At 40.1% G+C, this 23,880-nt stretch overlaps 4 protein-coding genes across 6 annotated transcripts; all 4 read right to left on the bottom strand.

The window, feature by feature from the left end:
* Window positions 1–1,453: 1,453 nt before the first annotated feature.
* Window positions 1,454–3,595, bottom strand: LOC138407513 (uncharacterized). 2 transcript variants are annotated; one of them, XM_069524268.1, is made up of 2 exons: window positions 3,454–3,595; window positions 1,454–2,262 (listed from the first exon to the last, which is right to left on the bottom strand). In XM_069524268.1, exon 2 carries the CDS (start codon window positions 2,247–2,249, stop codon window positions 1,593–1,595), a length of 657 nt encoding a protein of 218 aa, XP_069380369.1. In that variant the 5' UTR covers window positions 2,250–2,262; window positions 3,454–3,595; the 3' UTR covers window positions 1,454–1,592. The 2 variants fall into 2 exon arrangements, with proteins under 2 accessions (XP_069380369.1, XP_069380368.1); XM_069524267.1 differs by having other exon boundaries at window positions 1,454–2,267; window positions 3,454–3,589.
* A 1,887-nt stretch (window positions 3,596–5,482) lies between these two features.
* On the bottom strand, window positions 5,483–8,546 carry LOC109633679 (uncharacterized). The gene is made up of 5 exons (XM_020093702.2): window positions 8,167–8,546; window positions 7,938–8,101; window positions 6,611–6,853; window positions 6,256–6,465; window positions 5,483–6,172 (listed from the first exon to the last, which is right to left on the bottom strand). Exons 1-5 carry the CDS (start codon window positions 8,457–8,459, stop codon window positions 5,976–5,978), a joined length of 1,107 nt encoding a protein of 368 aa, XP_019949261.2. The 5' UTR covers window positions 8,460–8,546; the 3' UTR covers window positions 5,483–5,975.
* A 1,285-nt stretch (window positions 8,547–9,831) lies between these two features.
* On the bottom strand, window positions 9,832–11,138 carry LOC109633690 (immediate early response 3-interacting protein 1-like). Its single transcript, XM_020093717.2, has 3 exons — window positions 10,974–11,138; window positions 10,391–10,492; window positions 9,832–10,293 (listed from the first exon to the last, which is right to left on the bottom strand). Exons 1-3 carry the CDS (start codon window positions 11,062–11,064, stop codon window positions 10,238–10,240), a joined length of 249 nt encoding a protein of 82 aa, XP_019949276.1. The 5' UTR covers window positions 11,065–11,138; the 3' UTR covers window positions 9,832–10,237.
* A 641-nt stretch (window positions 11,139–11,779) lies between these two features.
* On the bottom strand, window positions 11,780–23,834 carry LOC109633657 (mothers against decapentaplegic homolog 2). 2 transcript variants are annotated; one of them, XM_069524259.1, is made up of 11 exons: window positions 23,638–23,834; window positions 22,206–22,603; window positions 20,730–20,819; window positions 20,342–20,535; window positions 18,353–18,487; window positions 17,930–17,992; window positions 16,996–17,049; window positions 16,181–16,393; window positions 15,898–16,035; window positions 14,888–15,032; window positions 11,780–14,041 (listed from the first exon to the last, which is right to left on the bottom strand). In XM_069524259.1, the coding sequence occupies exons 2-11, from the start codon at window positions 22,439–22,441 to the stop codon at window positions 13,918–13,920; spliced, it is 1,392 nt and encodes a 463-aa protein (XP_069380360.1). In that variant the 5' UTR covers window positions 22,442–22,603; window positions 23,638–23,834; the 3' UTR covers window positions 11,780–13,917. The 2 variants fall into 2 exon arrangements, with proteins under 2 accessions (XP_069380360.1, XP_069380359.1); XM_069524258.1 differs by having other exon boundaries at window positions 17,918–17,992; window positions 23,638–23,833.
* Between the last annotated feature and the right edge of the window lie 46 nt (window positions 23,835–23,880).

The following is a 23,880-nucleotide window of genomic DNA, read 5'->3' as shown; positions in this document are numbered from 1 at the left end:
CTGGGCCCCAAGATGCTATGCACCCAGGTCTGATCAACCTGTGGAGGGCATGCCTTAGAAGAGGTTGTCCTGTTATTAAAAGGCCGATTTGGCGGTAGACATTAATTGGTGCATACACGGGAGATTCTCCATCTTGTCCTGTTCTAAAATGGGAAGGTGTTTAGTTTAAAGATCATAGAGGTAATGATGTCTGACCTACTGAGAGGGCCACATGGCTTTCCTAGTACTGCCAGTAGCCAGTCAGATTTACCTTTAGCCTCAGTGTACCCTCAATTTCAGCCTGTATCATTAATTACAAGGCTTAAACACTTGATGGTACAACTGAAGTGATGTCCCTAACATCCAATGTAACTGACCAAATTACTAAACTAATTTACTCATTACAAACTATACAGGGTAAAATTACTACTGGTCTGACTCTGTGATATCTTTTTCAGTGACAGTGCTCAGTTGCCACAAATATAAGCCACATGATACAAGTAGGCCCTGGTGCAAATTTTTACCATTTGTACAATTGAGATTTGACTGGAATTCAACCTGTGGCAAACTGAATTGACTGAATATTGCTGCAAAGTAGACACAATTCTAACAACTTCCTGTATGCTTAGTGATCTCATTCTAAACAACAGCTCAGAATCACTCAGCGGAGCGACAGTTCATTCCTTCCTCCTCCAGTAGATGTCAGGCTTCACACAGATTTGAGTTTGGGGTCTGCTAAAGGAGCAAGTATTCTCATAAACGAACAAAAGTTATGTTGATAATGGAAGTCATACTCACCCTTTTATTTGCAACTCATTTGTGGTCTTAAGGTTGTGACTCTCAAAAAACACAATGTTTATATGTTTATAATATGTTTATATACATCTTGGTGTGTGTTGTATGAACCCATTAAAGCATTCTTTCATAGAATTTCTAGAGGTCAGAAACTGTAGGAACTTAAAAGTGCTGCATTAAGATGCTCATTATATCATTCTTTCGGCATAATAATATAACAGTAATGCTGTTGTTGCACTTATTCCACATTCTTTTGCTCAACATAGTTGGCACATAACTAATCTAACTACACACACCATTTTGTTTTTGTACTTTCCTTTATTAGATGTTAGCACCTGATCTGTCAAGACCTTCAATGTATTAATCACAGTCTGTCATTCAGATCAAATATTACAGAAACATGCATTTTTCACTACCAAAGTTTTTATCATAGAAGTTAGACAGATGTTTGTAAAACTTTAAAAAGATTTTGTTATCTTATCTCACATGATCGTGTTATCTTAATGTAAATCCAACACAGACCATTACACCTCCCAGCACACATACTGCACAGTTCATATTACACGAGGCGCTAGTTTGAATGAAAACCATCACTGGCTGAGGTTTGAGATTAAAATCCTTTTGCTGGTTGATTATTACAATATAATAATAATAATAATAATAATAATAATAGTAATAATAATAGTAATGGCTGTTTAAAATTAAGCTCAGTGTGTTTGGCGAGTGCTCAGAGTACAGAGGCCTCATGGATGGCTTCACAGTCCTGGTCTGGGACACAAAGGCTGCAGTGAATTCCCAACCTGCGACCTGCTGCAGGGTCATAAGAGGGTGCAGAAACAGCAGCGCCTCATCTGACGTGCAGTCCTAACTTCCTCGGGGCCTTGGGCCTCAGGAGCCGCTGATTCCTCTTTACACTCTGACACCGAGCCGCTGGAGGTGGACAACAGCCTTCCGCACACCAGGTCAGCAGCTTTTCCATCCATGACGGTCAAGTCTGTGACTGTTTTCTCTCTTAGCGACATGTCCCCATCATCGTCATCATCTATCAGGACAAACTCCTTGAGGTAAACCATTCCCATCCCGTGTAGACTGTGGTTCTCTGTTAAATCCTCCACAGTGTGGGCGTCTACAAAGGTCAGAGTTGAAGTCTCTGTCAGAGTCTCGTGTGGGTCTGTAGAGTTGTCCTCCGGCCCTGAGTAGGCCTGGCTGCTCGAATCCATCGTCCACATGGAGTTCCTGTTCACACTCTCGTCTTTCACAGGGTATCTTTGGTCTTGGCTTTTCGAGACGCAGTCTGGCATCTTTGAGGTGACCTTGTCTCTCTGATTGTGGGAAGTATTCTCTGTGGCATGGCCATTACCAGGATACATTGTATAAGCCACTTTCTGGTAGTCATAGTAGACCTGCACGCTGCTGCTCCCTGTAGGAGAAGACAGAGGGATGAAGGCGGTGTCGCCGTTTCCTTGATTCTTCATCTATTTCTTGCTGCTGCACTGAAACAAAACAGAAACAGTCATGTTTAATGTTCTAGTAAGTGGAACTTCCTTCAGTCTACTGTATGTGACATTTGCTATACACGTGTATGTTTCATTCAATTTTTTAAATCTTAAGATCCCTGAAACTAGAAGAGGTAACAGTAAGTGCAGTGGAGCTGTTTTATGAACAACGGAAGAGCTGTCATTTTCTATTGGCCTCTGTGAATAAATAAATGAAGCTGCCACTTTGAAAAGAAGCAAAAAATAACTTAAATTCCCAGAGGATTGGCTCTTTGAAGAAGGAGACAGATGAACTCCTCTAAAGTGCTCTAACCAAGACAGGAGTATGTGTGAGTGTGTTTCATCTAGCTCTCTCTCACTACCACACACACACACACACACACACACACACACACACACACACACACACACACACACACACACACACACACACAGGTTTCTCATCCCCACACAGTAAAATTTAGCCATGCTTTTTAAAGAGCACATTTATTATATATATATTAACATTGAGTCCATAATTTAAAGAGTTCTTCATTTGTGTCTCATGTGTCTCCATTTAATGGCACCACATAATGCAAAGCTCTGTGTGTTGGAGCTTCACACGCCGACCCTCTTACACTTCACTGATTCATATGCATGACAGAATCAGGACTTTATAAATGAATAATAACAGCAATGTTCATGTTCAAGCGACTGTCAGCGTGCTCCACTCCAGCTTGTGGTGGCGAGTGAACAACAATGGATGAAAAATAGATACGATTTAAACACACTCACTGCATTACTGCTTTACTCTGCATTTGGTTGTTGTCTCAGTTATGGCTGTGGTTAGACTGGCAAGAGCTTTTATTGTGGCAGAAGGAACTTACAGCAGGCAAGGAGAAATTAGACAATAATTTCCTTGCAGTCCTTATAGTTGTTCCATGTACCCTTAAAACTGTATTTCTGTACAACAACATAACAGTTATCCAGTACTGTTTGTAATCAACTCAGTTTTCAAGACTGTAGATTTACCTCAGTATAGATAACTTTTTTTACCAGCCTCAATTCTAAGTTGTTAAATGAGTGTCACTGTGTGTAACAATCAGAAGTGACTTAGCAGTTGCAGGATCATATGTGCAGAAATCTCAGTTGTTCCTCAAAATGCATTTAGATTTAAATATTTGAAAAAAAACGATTCTTTTACCTCGAGCTGTCCACAGCTGAACTCTTCTCCCCAGAAGTCTCTGTAATGAGAATCACATGGCAGAGGTGGGATGACCCAGAGTGTGTGCGACTGATCTCCAGTACAGCTGCTTAATCTGATTCCTCCTCCACCTGGATGTCTACAAACAGAGATTGTTCACACACACCCTCCCCTCATCTTGTACTGCAACTAGTACTCAGTGTGTGTGCAGGGAGGCGGTCACAGGATGTTCCACTGATTCTTATCACACCAGCAATACTGCATTTGTTTCTATTTTTTAACAGGCTTTGGTCGTGCTGTGGGATTTAGAATGATGTTTATATTAATACACCTGGAAACAATCAGTATCTACATTAACTTCCAAGACAACTGCTCCCATTGAATGAGAAGAAAAAGCACTACAAAAAAGGAACCTAGAAATACATACTCACACATGGTACAGCCAGTATAAACTATTCATAAAAGGTTCCTGCCTATATTCATTTTGTCAATGTCAAATTTTTTTTTTCAATAAATGTTTTTTCTATGATTAGTAGTTTATCATATTTTCACAGCAATCAAAATCTTCTGTATATCAAATTGACATGGAATATTGAAAAAAGAAAAAAAACATATAGATCCTGGTAATAAACAAAACATTTAGGATGGTGGTGACCAAGAGCAATGTGCCACAATGATGATTTCCAATCTTTGACCTTTTTCAATAAATAATTAAAAAAACATCAAACTGAATGCCACATTCTTTCATTTTAAAGTAAAGGTAAATAATGTTGACGAAACACAGATCACTCCAGAAAACCACAAGTTAAAGCTTCATTCGTTTCTTCTCCTCTTCTACACAATCATGCAACAACCATGCCCCTGATTCCTTTTTTAAAGTGTTGCCGTGGTGCAGGGATGCATGAAAAGCCACTTCTCTCAGTCCCATGCACTGAATATGTTCCAATAAATAATACAGGAGGACAGACCTCCACATACATGAATGCTGCAAAGAGGAATATGGAGGGGATCAAATATTGAGAAGTCCTCATGGCCTGAAGGGACAATGTCTGCGTTAGCTGAGTACAGTCAATGAGTAGACATGGCATCTGACAAAGTGCTCATGTACAGTAGGTCTATAAAACCGACAGCACAATGACTCCTGCTGATAACACTAATCAGTAATGTTCAAATTCATATTATTTCTCAGCTATCATAATCATTTCAGGTCAAAAGGAATTAATCATCGAGATAAGAGTGGTGTAATTGAACGATATTCAAGGATGAGAAACTCTATCATGTCTCATTTTTTAGGATTTATATGTACTAATAAACAGCTAGCCTCCATCCAAAGGTCAAAATGAGACCTGCTCTACTCTAACATAGCTCTTAAATCCGCCTCATCCATTTATTTTTAAAAAATAACACACTTACAACACAGACATAAATGTGGCATTCAACTTCATATTTCTGTTTCTCACCTAGAAACAAAAAAGTGTATTTTCAAAATGCCAAACTAACCTGCAAGTTTCTCCCAAATGCCACAATGTCTCTATGGAATATGCTCTTTAGGTCTATATGTAAAGGCCTTTAGCATTTTGCTGCAAAGATGTCAGTGAAGTCTAGATAGTAAAGACTTACCTGTGGGTGATGTACAAGGTGTGCCAAAATGTCTAAAGGCTCTCTTCCTGTTTCATTCAACATCGTTCCCCTTTCTAAATTATAGCGTGAAGTACTGTAAACTTGAATATGGTCAAAATAAAACGTTGATGCTACCAAGTTGTACCATACAAAAGAGTACATTTTAAGTATTGGAATTTGCCTTCCTATGATGTAGCATAGGCATGACATTCTATTTAACAATGAACGTCTTTACAGTGAAGTCTGTGGCTCAGGGGTAGAGTGGTCGTCCTCTTCCATCCCTGCCTTCCCTGTTCCACATGCCAAAGTGTCCTTGGGCAAGACACTGAACCCCAAAGAGAAAAGTGTGGCACATAGATGCAATGTATTAATGTGTGTGAATGGGTGAATGAATACAGAATAAATAAAGACCATTTAAATTCTGTTTAATTAGATGACATGGCTCCTTTAACACCAAATCAACTGATCATTTTATTTCTTATAGACAAATAATGAGCCTCCTCTGATTACTAAAATATTATAAGTTTGGAAGTGATGTCAATTTATTAAAAATGAATTTATATTTACAGTTAACTTCTTACAAATGCATGTTCACAGAGTTATTATTGGCATGTTTATATATTTGACTATTTACATCAGGAACAACAGTTAAAATGATCATAGGTACCATAGTGGCTGCATTCAATGAAGCTGAAAACCAAGACATGGCTCAGAGGCAGATCCATCAATATTGTTCTTATGAAAAAGTAGTCATTCAAATTTTGAAGAAGGAAAATGTATTATTATCCAGACCAGCCTAGAGCACTTAGTTACTGAATATCCATGTGCTATTAAATAAAACTGAAGTACATGGAAAAGAAAAATATTACATTTTTATTTTTTATATAAACACTCCACATTAATCAAGACTTAGAAATCCTCCCCACCACATGAGATATGTTGCTTCCAGGCTGCTGCATGTGGAAGCTGAGGCCTTCAGCACAGGACTGGCCCCTGTTTGTGGTCATCTCCCAAAACCTGATCACCACTTTTCCTGGTACCAACAGAGGCTCCTTGAACTGGACGGTGACGTTGATCGGAGCTGTGATGACTTCAACCCCTAATGACACAACCAACAAGTGACAGAGTCGGACAGGTTCTGCTGAAAATAACTCAACACAATCATTTTGCTAAATAAATTACCTTTGTGTTTTTCAATTTCAGCCAAGCAGACTGACAACATCCAGAGACTCGGTGCGGACTGCGACCTGCAGCCGAACAGCCTGGATGGTAGAGAGAGGAGCCGATGTAGGGAGTAGTCAGAGGAGGACCATGCACACAACGGGTTGGTTCTCCAGGGAACTCTGAGCTCTACCTGCTTCATGTTGTCTGGCACAGGCTCACATGGTTGGCCTGTCAGATTATGGACACGAGTCAGCACCCATGTATGTCATGGTGACTGGGTGAACACATTTTTATAGGTAAACATTAAACAACAACTGCGACTGTAAAAGGAAGACATTCATTTATGTTCATGGTGTAAAAAACCACTGCTCACTCTCATGTTCAGTCTGTGTGAAGCACCTGTCGGCTGTGTGGAGCTTGTTTTTGGACAGCAGTGTCAGGACGCTCTCCCACACTAGGCTCCCTGAACGAGAGGTGGCGGACAGACAGACGTCAACCTCCACCCCTGCATCGATGGGCCGGTACTCCATGACTCGTACCTGCAGCATGAACGGACCTTTCTTCAGCTCATCAATTGGCTGAAAGGTTTTCACACTCTGACGCACACGAACCAGACCTGCAGAGATAATACACAGGTACTCATCACATAACCACCATTTTCTAACCTTTTATTGCCAGCACATAATAATCTGATAATAATAAACATAATGAACTATACATCTTTATTATTATTTGATGTTATAATGACTCTCCTGACTCCAGGTTTTGCATTTCTATGTTTGTATCTGTTTATGTGACACCAACTGATTAGTGTTGGTGTCACATACACAACTGGATTTCTTTGGATTGTTCTTTACCTTTTTGTGCCTCTCCTCTTTATATTTTCTCTCCACTACCTCTGCCAAGGAGGTTATATTTTCATCTGTTTGTTTGTCTTTTAGGTAGCCAACAGATTACCAAGAAACCTCATGGAACGATGTGTTATGGGTTTTATAACAGTTTTATAACATTCTCCTTGATTGCTTAGAGAATTTTTCATGGATCTTGATGAAAAAGCAGGCATGTTAAGGGGTTGGTGTTTAATGGTGTGCACAATTTGGTTTCATAAGGCGACTGTTGGGCATTTGTGGAGGTTTGCACTCCATTTACTCCCTGAAGAAGATGTAAGTTTTGTACATTAGAGGTGTCAGAATGTGATTACAATTACATTTGAAATGAGACTAATTTAAAAAAAAGGTATATTTGTATTAGGCATGTACGTTATGTATGTTAAGCATCAGCCCAACTTCCACCTGCAGCAATGTTTTTTGTATCACTTTCATTAACATTGCAACCAGAGTGTTTAAAACGTTTTCACTGTTTTCCCAGATTCGTGGATCTTGATGAAAGAAATTGTGGTATGTTTCAGGGATTGTGTAAGATTTGGTGCAGCTTGATTGAATTTGAGGAGAGTTTTGGGGCTTGGTGGAGGGATGCACTCAACTGGGTGCGTTTCTAGTTTCTTATGTTGTTTGCTTTGCTTAGTATTTGTTAAGTGAGAACCCAATGGTTTTCGGCACCTTGGATGTTTAGATGCTCCTTCACGGCACAGTGTCATCAGGGAGGAAGCATGGAACGACCTCAGTGGCAAGTGCACTGCAAGGGAGAACTGGTGCTGCTTTCAATTGAAACACTGAAGTCCCTATGACTCTGAGTGTTACCTGCTGGGCTGAGTCTGAAGCTGGGATCAGTGAGCACCATCAGCAGCAGTCTGCCACACAGGAAGTCCGGGAAGCACAGGGGGGTGTCTCTGTATTCAGTGTCAGGATAATCCCAACCATAACCTCCTGCACTGCAGAACCTCCTCAGAGTGACGGGGTCCAGCCTGGCAGACACAGACACTGTCAGTGTGGGGGGAGGACAACAAAGACTCGAGTGGACGATGCTCACCTGCACTGGAGGACCGTGAACACAGTCCCCCCCTCCTCCTTCTTCTTCTGTGGTGTGGTGTGTAGGTGCCCTGCTCTCCTGCTCGCAGCCCTGCTCACTCTCCTCAGGTAGAGATAGAAGAAGCCGGGCAGGTGGTCGCTGGTGAACACGTTTGTCCGCAGCAGCTGGTGAGAGCGGTAAATGTGAGCGTAAAGAAAATACACTGAACTCAAGGCGAGACAGGCCACACCGCAACTCTGCGCGTTCCCCATTTTGACGCAAACTTGCGTGATTCTAAGTAGAACACGCGTCATAGACTATGTGTTGAGTGCCATGTCCCGTAACTCTGCTCCCAGCGACTCCATGATTGTTTACTGCGGTCACGTGATCCGTCGTTTGCGAAAGCGCCTCAACTTTCAAAGTTGAGGCGCTTCTATTCGTGGTGTTACGGTACACTCGGTGGGGGTCACCATGAATAAGTGTGGCGTGAAAATTCTTTGTCACTTCAGGGATTAAAAAAACTAATTTTATAGGAGCAAGTTGTGAGTGCTCTAATGAAAAAAGCATAGACTGGATATAAAGAGAGAAAACTGCCAACTTTTAGTTTTCTCCAAAATTCTACAGTAAAACCTGAGACAGTGGAGGTCACTGTGAATAAATGAAAATTCTTTGTCCCCTCTTAAGGATTATATATATATATGTATATCATATGAGCCAGTTTGATATGATGAAAAAGCTTAAAATGTTAACATTTCTACAGTAAAAGTTTGTCAATCTTGACAACCATACAGTGAGGGTCACCATGAATAAGAGTGATGTAAAAATTCTTTGTCACCTCTTAAGGATTTAATAAAATATTATTTAATGGAGCAAGTTATGAATACCATAATGAAAAAGTGGCCAACTTTCCCTTTAATTGTTGTCAACATTTCTACAGGGAAATCTTCTGAAACTTGACATGTTTACTTATTTTTTCAGTGATTGTGTCCAGTGGGGAAAAACAACACTGGAATCTACTATGGCGAGCGTGCTGGAAGAAACATTCAACTATTTATTGACATGACAGTGGTAAGCAGGTTTTGCCATCAATTTGACAAAAGAAAGAGTCTCCACACACTTGTTGTCTCCAGAAACCAAACACAGAAAATAATATGATTTATTTAACATTTAATGGATGATTGTGGTACTGTGCTGGAATGTGATGAGTTTAGTTGTAAATTGAACCCGACAGGGAATATTGATAGGTTATTAGTACAATTCAATGAATTTTACTTTAGGATTCTCTCACTTGTGATTTTTGTGTTTGTGCAAACTTATATAAATTTGGATTGAATTTTCTCAGTCTTGCATTGTTGTTGTAAATGATTTAGCCCATGGAAGATATATTTTTGCAATAAAATTAACAAAGTAAACATGTTTCAATTGACTGTTCTCCTTTGCGGATGGCCAAAACTAAATGACATTTGAAAGCAGAGGGGGCGATAGGAAACTACCCTAAATGAAAAACATTACTACATTTGTCCTGCCAGTTTCATAACTGATATTTTTACCAAACTTAAAATACTGTGTTTTACCACAGTACCAATTAGCTCCACAAGTTAGTAATCTGCAGAAACTCTCATCAATTAAATTCACACCAATTTTGATGACACTCCATCCATGGACTGATCCAAGCACACCAGGAGAAATGTTTAAAAATGTTTATTCTCAAGTATTTCTACAACAAAACCACCTGACATGAATTCATTTCACATTTCAAACACAGAACAGTTGGTGTTCAGTTCTTCACTTCTAGGAAGTACAAAAGCATGTTTTTTGTTAATTAATGATTTCAAAAAACAAACAAACCAATAATAAAAATAACTTTATTACTTTTTTATACTTTTCAAAGAAAGAGGGATGTTCTGGCATTCTACATAGCTGCATTTACATATTGTGAACGACTGTGCTGTATGAAACCCATGAAATTATGTGGGATATCAAACGATAACAATCATCCTCAGGTTGAAAGGAGACATTCTGTGTCAGAGAGAGATACAATGGTTTCCTGAGATGATGGAGATGTTCTCCTGACATCTTCTGTCTCTTCACTTCATCCAAACAGAAGCAGCAACACGATGCAGACTGTGTTGACCGCGATCAGTGGCACTGCAGGACAACACAGACAGTTTGGCATGAGAAAGTGTGACTCACCACTCCACAAAGTGTGTGTGTGTGTGTGTGTGTACATGCTGTGGACACACACCTCTCATCACTGTCCTCACGGAGCGGACTAGGTTCATCAGCTGTGCTTTGACGCCTGGTTCATCTCCAAACCCTCCGACACTTTGGTCCACTCCCCAGCCAACTGAAAATGGACACACACGTTTGTAACTCTATCTTAGTGAGGACACTAATTTGCATAATACATTGCCGAGCCCCTCACCCAAACCATTCAAACTAAATGCCTAACCCTGGCCCTAAAACCAAGTCTGAACCCTCAAACAGCCCTTTGAAAAAGTGAGGACCGGCCAAATGTCCTCACTCAGTTGGGTCCATGCTTAACATGGTCCTCACAGAGACACAGGAAGACACATGAATGGCTTCATTATTATAAAAACATTAAACATGCATTGATCAAGTTCTGCTTTCTAGAAATAAGTATTATATTTACATGATATTTCTGTTAGTGTTGTGTGTGTTAGCTCTGGTCAGCCCTGTAATGCCTCATTGTTAGAACAAAGTTGTTTACATTTGCTCCAGCTAGCAGGTAGTTAGCATTAGCTGAAGCAGATTTCACATTTGAAATGACACTTGAGGCAGACACTAATCGGACAGCAGCGACTTACTCTTGCTGAGAAACCTTTCTTCATGCAACACGGCGACAGCATTGACACACAGGACCGCGGCCTGAATGAGCGAGTACAGAGTGAAGGCCATGTTGTCACTTCACAGGCTAACAGCGACACAGCTGACTGTCTCTGACTCAGCCTACGGTGGCTGAGGAAGGACAAACCTGTGCACACGCACATATTAATTAATGGGCTTCAGATGTTATACTAGATAATGGATACATGTGTGAATATATATATATATATATATATATATAAAGTATGAGACATCCTGGATGTCCAATCTCATTATGACTTGTTACATAAATGAATTATCTTTATTGATTCAGTGTGTTAGTATTTTAAAGTTGTAGCTCTTATGGTGGAGTTAATTTAATCAATGAATTGACTTAATTAAACTATAGCTGCCAGATGAGGCAAGTGTCATAAAAGCTTTGTCTATGTGAAGAAAACTGCTAAAATACAGAACAATTCTCAAAATCTCTTATGTTTTAGGTACATCATGTGTAGAGCATGACACAACCTCTGTGGTAAGTGCTCAAACGTATAGTGCAGCTTACAACATTAATATACTAAAGTACACTAATATACTGAAACACACTACTTAAAATGCACTACTTTCCACTGCAAAAAAAAGTGCAGTAGACAAAACTGAGATAAAAGCGAGTTACATAGCACCCTGTGTGGGAAATATTAATGTGTGCAGACTTGATCTGTGAGTCCATATTTAATGGAAATGTTTTCAGTCTGTAATCATTTAACAGTTACAATTAAGAAACACACAAACACGACAGACTCATGGATCATGAGAATAAAAATCTTTATTAGTGTTTTATGAAGTCTGCATAATATGCCACACGCCTGAGAAGCTTATGGTCAGAAAAAAAAGAGAGAAAAAAAAAAAAAAAAGAACTGCTCTATCAATACCGCCCTCTACTGGTAAAACAACTGCGACATCTACTGTACTGACTGCTTTGCAAAAAGATTACTGTTAAATACACACATACTGTACTACTGTTATGTATATGTACGTCTGGTCCACGTCAGTTTTTGTAATGTATTTTTTTCACATTCATATGTTGTAGGCCAAAGATAAAAACAATGTAACACTGGACCCTAACACATGGTTCAGTTCCCCAAATCCAAACACCACTAGGTGCACTTAAAGTACAATCACTAGTGCCATAAGGTAAACACGTTTACACCAAAAAGAAGGGAGGGGGGAGGGAAACATGTTAAACTCGCAACAGCCACGTAATGACAATAATGGCAGAGTTTAGGCTAATAAGTCTGGTTGTACATACTGTATTTCATAGACAGAACAAATACAATACACACATTAACACAGAATGTCCCAATGTGCTGGCACATTCGCTGATCTTTTCTCGTGGAAGAAAACTGCTCTCCTCCTACATCACTGTATCATTTTGAACGCCAATTACACCTGGTCGACCTTACCCCCACCTGACTGAGCACCAAAAGGCTACAAGAGGTCACGTGTGTTCCAAAAAAGTGAGATGAGTTAATGAATGACCATTACAAAGTTTTACATGCCTCTGGAATCATTTAAACCATGACAGGAGAGTAGATTTTGGGTTTCAGGCAAATCTGTTGTTTTGTGTACTTTAAATGCACCGGAATTCTTTGCAAAAACAAAGGATAGAAACAGACTACACATCATGTGGGGCAGTGATTTTTTTTTTACCAAGACAAAGAGCCGTTATTGGAAATGAGTTCAAACTGAACCTTTTGGGTAAAAATGAAGGAATGATCCATGCCCTTCATGTCACTTTAGAAACAACTGTGGTTTTGAAAATATTACTTCAATAAAAAGTGAACGACAGAAAAATTTAAGTATACTTATATATAAAAATACATGAGAATACAAAAAAGTAGCAAAACAATGGGGATATAGGCTAAAAACAGAATGAATTTATAGATACCTTCAATTTCTCTCCTGGTGAGACCTCCAGGACTCCCAGTGTCAAAAAGAAAAAGAAAAACCTTTTACATAACAGCTGATATTCTCTGGTCCCTGCCCAGTGCTCCCTGCAAAGCCTGGCCAACATCTCTTAAGCTTCCATAGCAGGCTGTTCAGTGAGGATGCACGTCAACTAAATAAAAAGGACACATAGAGTGTCTTCTAATTACAAAGAAATAAACTACAGCCAGACTGAGTTTGCAGTTTATTTAGGGGTTTTGATTTTGTTTTTTAACTAACATTCCTATTAGTCCATTAAGAGGTATGTCTTATAAAGACACACGTCAGGAGTTACAAAAAAGGGCCATTCTGGCAAAGTCAATTCAATCCAATTTCACAAAAACACATTGTGGCGTTTTCCTTCAAAGGAAAACGACCACCAAGGCCATCATTTCTTCACCAAGCCTCCTCCCCTTCACAAAAGATGGGGCCAAGTTTGCCGGAGAAAAGTAAACTTAGGTTCAGAACAATGGTTGGGGCGGGCTGGAACGAAAATCATTTTAGCATTCAAGCTCCTGTTACTCATACAAGCAATCTTCAATACTGAGAAAATATTCACAGATATTTTTGGTATTTCCCCTACTTCCTGGACTAAAAACCAATATACATTTCATTTGTACCACAAATAGATCTAATATTAAGGATTTGGGGAAAAGCAATTTAACAAGGTGCATGACATAGATGGGTAACAAAGTGCCAATTTTTTTACTGAAAAGTGTGTGTGACAGTGTTGGTGCATTTGTTCTTCTGTCTGTGTGTGTGTGTGTGTGTGTGTGTGTGTGTGTGTGTGTCTGTGTGTGTTTTTAGAGGGATGTGGAACCGGGCCACAAATACTATGAAGTATGTTACAGAAAATTCGTTCTGTTGGGTTTCCATTTTTTTTTCATGAGAGGACTCACAAGTTTAGAATTTAATGATCTTTGTAATGGGCTGAGTTTTTTTGGGCATTTCCTTAGCTGTTTAGGACATACTGGAGCAACGTGCAGATGGGGAACCCATCTGAGTTAGAACCTTGTCCAGCCACTGCAGGGGGCCATTCAAATGCAGCTCTATCCAGCATGGAGTGCTAGTGACAGTTTGCCGCCTGCAAAACAAACACAAACATTTTAATGTCTCGGGAGGATATGGCCTTTAAACAGAGGTTGCAGTTTCTAGGTCTCTTATTGAAATTTATTGTGAAGAATATGTATGTGAAAATACATATGAAGCAAAAACACCCACTCACACACAAAAAGAACCATTCCTGCATTTAACCACTTGCCTCACATGTGACATCCTCTGTTATCAATAATAAGGACATAAGACACATTCTCAAACCAAAAAAACTAAAATTATGCTTTGACTAAGGCTGGAGAATAAAACAATATCAATATATATCACAATAAATATCAATAGCAATATTTATAAAGATTCAATATATATCAATATGTTTATGCGTTGTGTAAGCACAGTGAAGGGGAATAAAACATAATTGATGTACCTCAGATTTGTAAAATGTTTTACTGTTTATGAACCGTTGTTTGTCTCTGTCCATAAGGACAAGTTTAAAATCACAAGCTTCACTCAGTCGTCTTTACACTGAAAATAAATAATAACGTGACATTTATCGTGATAATTGTCAATACTGTATATCGACTGATGTGAACATTTTTATCTTGGCATAATTTCTGGCCATACTGCCCAGCCCTGGCTGCCACTGAGGAAATCACATCTTCAGTCAGAGACCATGATGCATAACAAAGTCTGCTTAAGTTAAGTTTGCCATGCATCAGTCAGAATCAATTCTTTAACTCAAAGTTTCACTTGAGTTGTCTTAAGCAGTGTCAGATAAATAATGATTCCATACTGATAGAAATCAGATGAATTCAAACCAGAACAGATGTGGAGCATGTTGTGGTGGAAACTGTAAATCTTTGTTGGTATTACTCACCTGTACTCGGCTCCCCAGCCTTTAACAAAGCTCATGCGGATGGTGCACATCCTGGTGAGCTGGTAAACCGCCTCAAAGCCCTGGTTGACTGACTGAGCCAGCAGGGCTGCAAATTCCTGGTTGTTGAAGATTTTTAGATTACAGCCTGAAAGAGTTCAAAAGACAAAAAAAGTGCATTAGATAATGTAGGTTTTCTCAAGGATCTAACACACAAATCTAACATTCAGCTCCAGGCTGGTACTGGTCCGTCACTGAGCATCTCTGACCCGGATTTTGTTTTGGTGTGTTTGGCATCATTGGTTCTACTTGTCCATAATATGTGGCTGCTGGGTCACATGATTATGATGAGTCAGCATCAGAAACATTGGGTGATAATGTGAGGTCTGACTGGCTGCTCAAAGTGATATCATCCATTTCATGTATGTTTTCATCATTTTCATGTTCAAGCAAATCTTTACAATTTTTATATATTTTTTTTTATATCAGACATACTGTAAATGAGCATTTTGAGTACACGATATCACAGTTTAGACTAAATGACAGAGTACAGACTAGCAAATGGTAAATTGATATTTATATAGCACTTTCTCTTCAACCACTAAAAGCACTTAACAAGTTGCAGTCATTCATACAGCACTTCTATACGCAGTGGTTTTTCAATCACACATCATTCGTACACCATCAGCACAGCCATTTGTGGTTCAACTTCAGGAGGAGCCAGGGAATGAACCACTTACCTACTGGTTAGTGGTTAGCAGTGGATAAGTATGTTGTACTGCAGTAGTGAGTTTAAAAACCATCTATGGATGCTGTGATGAGTTTGGCATGTTTTTCGATTGTGGATCCTCATTGGAATCCTTTGCAACTAAATCCGATCTAAAAACCACAGCTCAAACTACAACGTTTCAGAGTCACATTATTATTTTTGTTTTTATAAATTTGTGTTGCTATACTGCAATTCCAAGCTAATTTCTCTGATCGCAATACAAGTGACATTTTCAGCATCTTACCTGGAGGAATTTTACACACTGTTGCTGGATGCCAGCCATACCGCTGATTGCAGTTTGGACTCTGGACAAAGATGGCGCTATCACTCAAGCACTCAGCAAATACCTCCCCTCCAATGTAGTAGAGTCTAACTCCTCTTCCTGAAAACACAGACAGAACATTTTGGTTGATTTATTTAAGTAAACATAAGACCTGACTTAATCAACATGTGTGAACTGACATTTTGAAAGCAAACACAAACTATAAGAAGTTAAGATGTTGTACACAGATGAATCAGTGCCGTACCTATGTGTCTTCGGGTCATCTCTACAGTGGCGTTCCTGTTGACATTAGACAGCAGGCCCAGGCAGAAACGCTCAGAGTTCGATGGATCTGTGAATCCATCCACCGTCAGCGAGGGCTGAGATGCGTGGAACGTCTCGCCCACACGCTGGTTCAGCTCGTAGTATGCTATAGAGCACCAGAAGGCCGGCTCCGAGTAAGTCACCGGCTGTAGGTCTACAACAGAAAAAGGTCAAGTCAGTAAAATGCATCTTTTTGACCGGACGTGCTAGTGCAAAGACAGCGTACATGTCTGAGTAAGGTTGCTCTGATTGATCGGCCACCGATCGGTATCGGCAGATATTCCCTCTAATTAGTTTCATTGGTGATCTCTATAAAAGTTGATCAGATGAGGCATAACAAACAGCTGTCACTCATGAAGTGCAACTCTCAACAGAGATTTGATTACTCTTTTTTAGTTTTTTCCCCGAAGCTGATGGTGGAAATGGCTAATGAGTGAGGCATCTTGTTTCTCTTCTCAACTCTGTTGAGAGTTGCACATGCCCAGTATCGATTAAACATGACAATGGCTTCATCGTGGGCTTCGCCGGTCTGGCAGTTTCACCAAGTGTCTGATCACCATTTGCTTCAATTTTGAGAGTTGTTGAGTGACGAGAAACTGTGTCAACTTTGAAAAGCGGTCTTAATCATTTGAGCCTGGTCGGAACCCTCTTATGTCTGAATAGGGAATCTTAATTAACCAGCTTCAAACCTGTGATGTAATCAACATTCAGTATGCTTGTGTGTTCTGTATTGTTTAAGTCAAATTTGCATCTTACCCATGCTGTGATTGACAGGAGACAGTGTGCTGGGGGACAACTCGGCTGGAGAACCTGACAAAGAAAATAGGATTTGGACACTTATTCACAGGAAACTCTAACATTAACGACAGATGGATCACGTCAAATACGTGTCGAAACTGGCCTCACAATATTGTTAATCACAATACTTTTCTATATTGTGTTAAACAGATGCTGTTTACGGTTACTAAAGCCTTTTCTGCATTTCCTACATTTCGCTTGTTAAGATAATACAATTTGAACTTACTTGACTGTCCAAAGAACAAAAAGAACAATGTATAAAACAGTAAGCGTACTAGCTTGCTAATGTCATTATAGTTATCAGCAGCACATTGAAGACGCTAACACTCTGAGGGAGAGAATTTGGAGCCAGACAGAAGTGTTGGAAAGACAGAGTATATACATGTAAAAGTGTATTCTGTCAACTACTGACAAAGGATACACCTTCCTTCAAATTTCTCACATCTGTTTCCAAAGGTACTGGCACTGATAGGTTACAGGAAAATACAGGGAATTCAGGGCTGCAACTTCTCCAGCCACAATTCTTTAACTATTTGGTATTGTCATGAATTTTGGATTGAGAACTATCTTTCAGATCATGAGGAATTCACTAGAAAAACATGCATATATCATGTGTAAGAGCCAGGTCTATCAAAATTCCTCAGACAAGTAATACATGATAAATGTTTGTTGAAGCAGAGGAGATCACATAAAACCTGAAAGATTTTACTTTATTACAAGGTCATTCTATAAATACTGTCAACTGTCATGCTATTGATTATTTAAACAATCAAAACAAAAAGCATGTATCCCCTGAAAAAGACATTTATTTGACCTGGTTAGAAGCTGAGGACGACAAGGAAAATCAAGAGGAATAGAAGGAGGTGCTAGTCTAGGGTACCTGTGTCCATACTTTGATTCATCTGTTGATCGCTGGCCTCCCCATCCTCACTGATGTAACCAGGTGGTGGCGTCTCTGTTAAAATGATGCAGGGAGTTTTTTTTTTAGCTCTCACATTATCAAAATGTAATACGACTGTCTAATTTAAGGAAATAAATGTTTACAGATCACATTTTCTTTTATGGAGTGATGTCAATAGTAAAAGCATTACTGAAATAGAAAATGGGATTTAGAAAATCTTGAGTATATCGTTCTATAATACACTAACAGTATGAGGAAAAAAACATGCATAAAGTGCATTAATTACAATAATACTTGTTCTTTCAACTGTACTTGTAAAATCTGTAGCGTCTGCATTATGTTAGCACACTCTGTAACCATTCTGTGTTATTGTTCAAATATTGTCACTAAGGTGCTGTGCAGAGTTTAACTCACCTGGTATATAGTTGTTTGGAGGTTCAATTCCTGCTGGAAAGTTTGTGTTCTCTGGTATGGAATGAGTGTAGTCATCCAGAGGTGGCAGCTCTGGCAGAATTTCTGGGTGTCTTGGCACAAGAACAGGAGGCAGCACTACAGTGTTGGGTAAAGGATCACAGGAGAGCCTTATCAGTCATGTGCTTTCAAAAATTGTTTGTCTGAGGATTTTGGATGATTGTGATGCCAATAGTGCATCAAGCACTTTAAACAGATTTCATTATTGTGGCAAAACCTTTGCAACAGCAATAATATAATGATCACTAACTGATAAATAGCAAGATTTTAACATTGTACATCGCTAAAACTCTTAACTAAATAGTTGCATGTTCTGGAGAGTGCAAATGTGTTGCTAATTTATATGCAAAAATGAATACAGAATACTGTTATATTCTGTATAAGACTTAAGGTAACAGCCACCTGTCTTAGTTTTAAGACTGGAAACAGCTAGTCTGGCTCGATCCAGGTTAAAGGTAAAGGTTAAAACATCCTAGCACCTCTGAACCTTTTAACAACACACTGTGTGAATAGCTTCATATTTCTAAGCAGTCAGTAGTGACTTCTCTACCCACTGGTTGTCATGCAACCTGAAGATGACCACAAGAAGCAGTCCTGCAAGCAAGCCCCTCATACAACCAAAAACTAACTATTTATGTGGATCAACAGAATACAACATGTCAATACGCTAAGCTGCATTCAAAGGGCTGGTAGGCTTATTTTGTTACAATTGGACAGAGCCAGACTTGTTAGTTTTAGTGATGGGAAAATTATAGTTTTTTTTAGATGCTCCACGATGCGGACGTGAACGATGCAGCGGCAGAACAGAATTGATTTATGTTTTCTGCTACGTTCAGTTTTTTATGTACCGCCGCTGCATAATTATAACCACCGCAGCTTCAGGATCAGGAAAGAGGCACATTAAAGGTCCGGTTGTCTTATATTGTGTTGGAATTTCCTGTCTGAGTGTCCTCCCTCCACTCCTCTGCTGATGGTGCTCACTTTACACTCTAACAATAAACACAGACACTAATCAGACATTTACTTTGTGTTTGTTAATTAGCTTTAGAGTTTGAGACATGTATTTAAACACCGTGCGGACGTAGTTCATCTGCTAAACACAACACTACACCATTGATTAATAACTAAATACATGTGGTAATGATTTTTTGTGAGAGACAGAGACGGGCGGACAGATGGACGCACAGAAATGTAATTCCCACAGATTATCACACAGCGCAGTTTTTTTTTAACTTCATTGTTGCAGAAGAAGTGATGCCCTGTTTATCTAGGAACATAAATATGAATTCTGCAGGTTTTCATAAGTGTGAATGATTAGAAAAGAGCAGAGGAGCAGAATCTCTTGTTGACCAGTGGAATAATATGCCTCAATGCTGGCAAGGGGGGCAAGGCGGGGCCACCCTGATACAGTAAAGGCTAAATATGCAGCACACAAGTCTAAACTGAATGAATGCCAAATCAATGTGGAGGTAGGCACTTATTATATTTATATATTTATTTAGCTAATATAACCTCTTGCTTGCTGTAACTTCAGAGTTAGCGTACTGAGAGGAGAATGCGTGTCACTCTCACATCTAACTTACAGCAACAAAAGGAATATGGTTTTTTTTTATTCACTAAAGTAGAATGAAGGACAAAGTTTCATCAAATAGACACATGTGCATTATACATGTGATGATTTTTCACACCTCTGGGGCCAACACTGTCCCCCTAACCATCAGATAAATACTGAGAAGACATTTAGTAAGTAAAGTTACTGAGAAGTTAAACAAAATGCTACATAGGCACATGTGTTTAAACATTGCTAGTTAGCTAAACTTTTCAGGTGTCACTTAGAAGTGACAGAAACTGTGCTACAATCATGCACCAGACACTGACTCACAAACAGATGCATGTTTTAGGTAACAAAAGTCAACTGGGCAGTCTTCTCACCTGGGGTCTCCACCCTCTGGTAGTGGTAGGGGTTGATGCAGACCTCGTCCTTCTTGAGGTGGAAGGCATACTCACAGGCCTCAATGGCACGCAGCTCATGATGGCTGTGGAGGTCTGGCCATCGCCACAAGCGGCAATAGATAACATGGGGAAGACCCTTCCTGTGGGAGACCTGCAAGCGGCCATCCAGGGATCTGATTGAACAGCAGACAAGAGATGGTGTCTGATTATATTGCCAGGGAAGGGAGGGAAATGGAGACGAATTGGATTGAACAGTGACAAGAATGAGAAGCAAAGATGTTCTAAATATCTGTCACCTTCAACATTTAAAGACAACTCTCCCACATCAAGTTGTATGTAGCACTACACAATAGTTGAGGATAGTCACCTGGTTTGGTCAGGGTAGCTGTATAGGCCTGATGTATCCCACTGTTCTATCGTGTTTGGTGTACTCAGTCCCCATATTTCAGAGCAATTGCTGTGCACAGAGAAAACAACAAAAGAAACACAAAAAACAAATAATAAACATGGGACATGAATCATTCAGAATATCAGTATGGGTAATGTGAACATTGAAAGGCCTCTTTTATTGGAAAAAATAAAGACATCAAATGATTTCTCACCCGCGGACATTAAAGATGGAAACTTCAAATAATAGAAGCCTTTTTGACAGATTTAAAAAAATAAAAACTGAAAATGGAATCTGCTTAACACACACAAAGAATGTGACAAAGAGCATTCTTTAACTGTGTGGCATTGTATCAAACACTGAAAATAACTTTTTCACTGCAGTGAAACTTATCACAGACATTCAAATAAACAATGAAGACACACAATGGCACAAAAGAGAGGGGGAAAAAAACAGAGGATGCAACCTTGGGGGAAAAAACTAAATTTTCAGACACTCTCAAAACATTCACAAGAAAATGAACAAAAATAAGAAGTTAAAAACATGGAATGGGAATAGTTGCTTCTGAATAACAGGACAATGACAAATTCTTCATGTTAAATTCTACAAATACACAAAAAACATATTAATTACCTAGGTGGGATCAAAACTACCATTCAAAATTGCAATTGTCTGGTTCACGACAGGGCAAGAAACCATATGTTTTCCATCCGCTATAGCAGCTTATAAATCCTACAAAGCAAAAACTATTCTTACTGAGGGAAACTAGGCGTTAAGAGTATCCAAATTATGAATGGGTAACTGCCAAAATGGCAAGCAGGGTAGTATCCCAATCCCAATCAAAAAGTACCAACGTAAACATGCCCAAATCTGGCATTATTGAGGGGGTAACCCATCATCTCACATCTCTCTACTGGTCCTGTCCTCTCAAATAAGTGATTCCGTCCACATCATGACAGTCCCTACATTTCTACAAAAGTAACATTGCAACCTAGAGAAATTCTCAGGCAATAACAACCAGCCTGCTATCTATAGACATACAAACATCTGACGTGGTACTTGGCAGTACATCAGTGAGGAAATCTGTTAACACAGTGTTCCCACTGAACGTGAGTCTGGGCCGTCAAGGCTGGCTGGCTGATAAAGACAACATCTTTCGCCCTTCTAATGTCCATGTACCCATGACAGTAACAGAAATGGTCGAACAGCAAGTACAATTGTAAACAAACAGTAATTTGATTGATTTTCAGCTCATTTAAATCTTCTACTATTTTGCATTACTAATCACATACCTGAACAAGGGTTTTTAAGTTTTAAGAGATTACCACTTAACAGTCCACGGTTTTGTATAAGGCAAGGGTTTCAACTAACCACACTTGCAGGACACACATGTCTAACAGCAGTAGCTTTTTTTTAACTCTAAATTGAAGAGTAATTATGTGCTGGGCAGTATACCTGGGGATGGTGACACACTTGGTGTTGCAGTTCTGTGTTGTGATAGCTTTCTCCAGCTCATCGAGCTGGCCCGTCCTCTTTAACTTCTTCACTAAGCTCTTCACAGCCTTCTCGCACCATTTCTCCTCTTGCCCATTCTGCTCGCCACCACCCGCTCCGCCCTGGCCACTGGTTGACTTCTTCCAGCCCAGCAGCCTCTTCACCACGGGAGGGGTGAATGGCAGGATGGAGGACATCTTAGCTGGACAAGCTGAGAGTCTCCAGAGGACTCAACGCAAGCTCGGACAAACACAGACGGAGGAGACCTGGAGCTACAGCTTGGACCCTTGCTCAGATGGGGCCCCCTCTAGAGACCAGTGGGTGGATGCTAGCAGGGCTTCCTCAAAAGGGATGGACACCTTAGGAGAAAGTCACACACAATTCAAATCATTAAAAACATAACATGGCACAGAAGAAGACATCTAGCTGATCAACACAGTGAGAAGAACGTATTAGTCAATGCAACTTCCGACAGGGACTGAAATAAAAGGTATAGCAGTTTTGTAAGTGATAACACGTAGAGGACATTAGTGCCTCTTGTTGTTGAACAAGTTGAAAAGCAGAAACGATCACTTGACGTTAGCTTGCCGCACACACTGCTCGGTATCTAAGCTAGCGAACTTGCAAACTTGTAAAGTTAACACATGGGGTGTGCCTCACACCGTCGCACCCAGAACACACCGGCAACCACGACCAGCTACCGACTGTGATAATAACTAGCAAAGGGAACGCTATCAAACAAATGCAAATAGAGCGTGTAGTATTTTGTGACAGCCCCCCCCGAGCTAACACCGACTGGCTTGGGAAAGGCCGGTAGCTAGCTACCTGGTGGGGGGGCCTGCTTGACACAAATCACAACAATAAGTTCGCTAGCGTTAGCTTGCTGAGTGCTTCACTGCAGAATGCTAAAATAGTCTTAACTAAACACGAAAAGCGAAATACTACTTGAACCTATGTGAGTAGATGAGAGGGAGTTTGTGGAGAAGTCCTCGTACGGCTAGGTCAGCTAGCGTTAGCTTGACAAGCTAGCTGCCAGCTTGTTATCAAAAATCCTTTTGTTGTGATCCACGAAAAAACCTCCTGTGCGCAACAGTCAAGTCGCGCTACTTCGCTACCGAACGTCGGGACGTCACAGACATTTAGGCTACGATTAATCTCACCACACCAAACCTCACTTTGTGGATCTAAACGTCTTTATGTGTCATGTGAACGGAGCTGATGTCTGTTGGGGACTTTTGCTAAAATAATGGCACCAGAAGGAGTTAGCATCTTGGACGAACTCTTCCAAACTGAGCCCTGGCTCCCGCTGGCTAACGGTGCTAACGCAACATCTCTCCCACAAATCAACATGCTTCAAAGTCGAGTTTGCAGCTCAAAGCATTTCAGTAGTTACCCCAGTTTTACAGTCCAACGCTCCGCTTTCAGAGAAGAGTGGACGCACAGCCCTTCAGACGCCTCGTTGACAAAAGCAAACGCCAGGACAGTGTTGTGCTGCAACTAGTTTTGACAAGGCTTGTATGCTGCTCGCAAGTTGCTACCAGTGCTACTGAAGCTAGTTAGCTAGGTTAGGTAGACCGGAAGAACACAACAAACCGATGGCTCACTACAGGGGCTTAATCCCGCCTACGTGAAAGCT

This window comes from Paralichthys olivaceus, chromosome 4 (assembly GCF_024713975.1).
Source record: "Paralichthys olivaceus isolate ysfri-2021 chromosome 4, ASM2471397v2, whole genome shotgun sequence".
Taxonomy (NCBI): Eukaryota; Metazoa; Chordata; class Actinopteri; order Pleuronectiformes; family Paralichthyidae; genus Paralichthys; species Paralichthys olivaceus.
The sequence above is the reverse complement of the archived record's forward strand: the minus strand, read 5'-3'. Positions and strand labels throughout refer to the sequence as shown.